This window comes from Nematolebias whitei, chromosome 3 (assembly GCF_014905685.2).
Source record: "Nematolebias whitei isolate Nwh7 chromosome 3, NemWhi1, whole genome shotgun sequence".
NCBI lineage: Eukaryota > Metazoa > Chordata > Actinopteri > Cyprinodontiformes > Rivulidae > Nematolebias > Nematolebias whitei.
The window spans coordinates 43,075,400-43,078,618 of record NC_056500.1 but is presented as its reverse complement, the minus strand read 5'-3'; the positions used below and the strand labels follow the sequence as shown (position 1 = coordinate 43,078,618).

General features: G+C 39.4%; 1 protein-coding gene across 1 annotated transcript in view; it reads right to left on the bottom strand.

The window, feature by feature from the left end:
* Positions 1-3,219, bottom strand: part of hgsnat (heparan-alpha-glucosaminide N-acetyltransferase) — a 145,575-nt gene that overhangs the window by 133,872 nt on the left and 8,484 nt on the right. The window contains exon 16 of the mRNA XM_037698280.1: positions 1,545-1,615. Within this exon, the coding sequence (XP_037554208.1) occupies positions 1,545-1,615 (71 nt within the window). The remainder of the gene's footprint in view (positions 1-1,544; positions 1,616-3,219) is intronic.

Below are 3,219 nucleotides of genomic sequence, written 5' to 3'. Positions count from 1 at the left end.
GAACAGTCTTCCATTTTGCCACACTCCATTTTAAATGACCCCTGGCCCAGTGCAAACGTCTGAGCTTGTGGAGCTTGCTTAGAAATGGCTTCCTCTTTGCACTGTAGAGTTTCAGCTGGCAACGGCGGATGGCACGGTGGATTGTGTTCACTGACGATGCTTTCTGGAAGTATTCCTGAGCCCATTCTGTTATTTCCTTGACAGTGGCATTCCTGTTTGAGGTGCAGTGACGTTTAAGGGCCCGGAGATCACGAGCATCCAGTAGAGTTTTACGGCCTTGACCCTTACGCACAGCGATTGTTCCAGATTCTCTGTATCTTTTGATGATGTTATGCACGATTGATGATGATAACTTAAAAGTCTTTGCTATTTTACGCTGGGTAACACCATTCTGGTATTGCTGCTCTATCTTTCTGCACAACAATGGTGGAATTGGTGATCCTCTTACCATCTTGGCTTCTGAGAGACACTGACACTCTGAGAAGCTCTTTTTATACCCAATCATGTTGTCAATTGACCTAATTAGTTAATTGGTCTTCCAGCTGTTCATGATATGCTCAATTTCCTTTTTCCAGCCACTTATTGCTACTTGTCCCAACTTTTGGGGGATTTGTTGACACTGTGAAATTTTGAATCAACATATTTTTCCTTTAAAATGTTACGTTTACTCAGATTAAACTTTTGATCTGTCATCTATGTTATATTACAAATAAAATATTGACGTTTGCCACCTCCACATCATTGCATTCAGTTTTTATTCACAATTTGTTTAGTGTCCGAACTTTTTTGGAATCCGGTTTGTACTAAAAGGTACTCCTTGCAAAGTATGGATTTGAACATAGTTTTTCCTCAAAAAGTTGCCGTTTCAAATTGTTTACTTTGGTTTTCCAGATATATTAAAAGAAATTCTGAAATGCAGGTACACACCCAACATCAACAAAGCATTCACCTGGATCTGCTTTGAGTCAAAGCTTGAGTTACATGACTGACCTTCAATCGGTTGGATGAGGTCAGCACAGTAAACCAATACTGTATGCAAAATGTCTGATAAAAAGTTCATTTAACATCAATTAACTTTAAGTCACTTCAGATTTTTTTGTAGGTAAACAAACGCCTAGCAGTTACAAATCTTGCGTATGAATTTAAATGCAAGGACAACAATCAATAATGTGAAAACAATGTTATGCAGATTTTATTAAGTTTGTGATTTTTGTTCTTTCGTCCACCCTTCATGACTTTGCAATGAGTACTTGTAACCTTTTGAAACGGTTAACCTTCCCCCACTGAACTGAATGCATATCGCAAATTCTTAAATTGTTAGCTCTGACTGTTGGGAATGACTCCCAGCTAATTCTGCACACATTTTAGCTCAATATCTCTACAGAGCAGTAAGTTACAGCGATTTTTGTGTTCGCCAAGGTCACTGTGGCAACCATCTTAAATTGGGTTAACTCAAAAAGTTAATCGGCTGTAGATGTCTGTAAGCACTGAGTAAACAAAGACCAAAGGGGAAGTGTTTATCATAAGACGTATAAAACCCTTACCACAGGTTCTTGTTAACAGGAATGAAACCCTGATCGCTGGAACATTTGGTCAGAACTGCTGATATGGCTCCCTGTGTGACACAAGACATTGTATTATTAGATCAGAGAAGGAAACAAATGTGGACTGACACAGGAACTATTTAATATAATGGCAAGTTGAAGAAATGTAAATCTTTAAAAGCTATTCAACGTGTAGACAGGTAAACCAGTGCACAAGAAGAATCATGCAATGAAATTGAGATGTTTTAGTGTCTTTGTCGGACATGTTGTTTGTGTCACTCTCGCACACCAACACACTCTTCAGTCTTATTTCACCCTGACCCAGTCTTGATGCTGTTCTGACCCTGACACTTTTATCAAACCCAACACAAGCAACAAACAACAGACTGCTGAACTGAAGAGCAGCAGGTTTCAACATTCTGTATCACATTTCATCTTTAAGTACAATTACAGTCACATTTATTAAGTAGATTTAAGTTTAGAACTTCTTGTGTCTGATCTTACAGGTGGTAAAGGAATAGTTGGGATCTTCTGACGTGATATTCTGAGCAGGTATTATCATAGCTGCAATAGACAGTTTGAAATACAGTAGTCCCTCATTTATTGCGGGAGTTATGTTCCAGACACCCCTGTGATAGGTGAAAATCCGCGAAGTAGGGATGTTATATTTATATATTAAGGGTTTATAAACCCTTCCCAGACTCTTGCAATGTTCTTAACAATGTTCTAAACTCCCTAAACACTCTAAAAGAGCACAGTGAAAGAGAGCAGACAGACTGATGCTATGGTTACTGAGCCAATAAGCGCCTGGGGGCAGACTGACCATCAGGAGCACTGGGATATTTTCCAGTTCAGGAAAAGGATCAGCTCAGTTCACGCTTGATTATTTTAAATAAACAATCCATACCGCTCACTCTGATATCCACCTCACGAAGCTCCCACAGCAGTGATGGGGAAAAACAGACCCCGCCCCCTCCTTTCTCTTTTTGAGACTGTCTGTTGCAGGTCGTGCACCCACCTGTTGTTTCTCTGCTCTGCTGTGACAGACGTCCTCAGGAAGAGACAGGAGGGGGTCCCTCAGCAATCACTGAGTGGGCCAGGCCACCAGGAAACAACGTGTACAATCGTACATTAAAAACCCACGAAAGAGCGAGTCTGCGAAAGTTGAACCATGAAGTATCAAGGGACTACTGTATCAGACAAACAAATCATAGCAGTCTCTGCAAAAAATAAGGTGTGAAAATAAAATGAATAATAGTACAGAATATGGTGTAGTGATGACGCATGTGCACGTAGTTTCATTAAATTATCTTGAGCAGGTTAGAAGTTATGGGCGGGACAAGAGAAACTTTACACAGTAGTCACTCGCTACTTCGCGGTTTGTTTTTCACAGACTCGCTCTATCGCAATTTTTCAAACTAACATTAGACATGACACACAGTTGGTTGATTGATCGATGAACCACACAATCAGCATGGAATTTTTATTTAAAATAAATTATTTTAATTTATCTAGCACCTGTGTGCAGCACACAGCTGTGGAAGAAGCTTCCTCCTGCAGCTGATCAGCTGATCTCTGCTCTGCATGGCATAGAGGAAGGGTTTAAAACACCTTTATATACTTATATAATATATATATATATATATATATATATATATATATATATATATATATA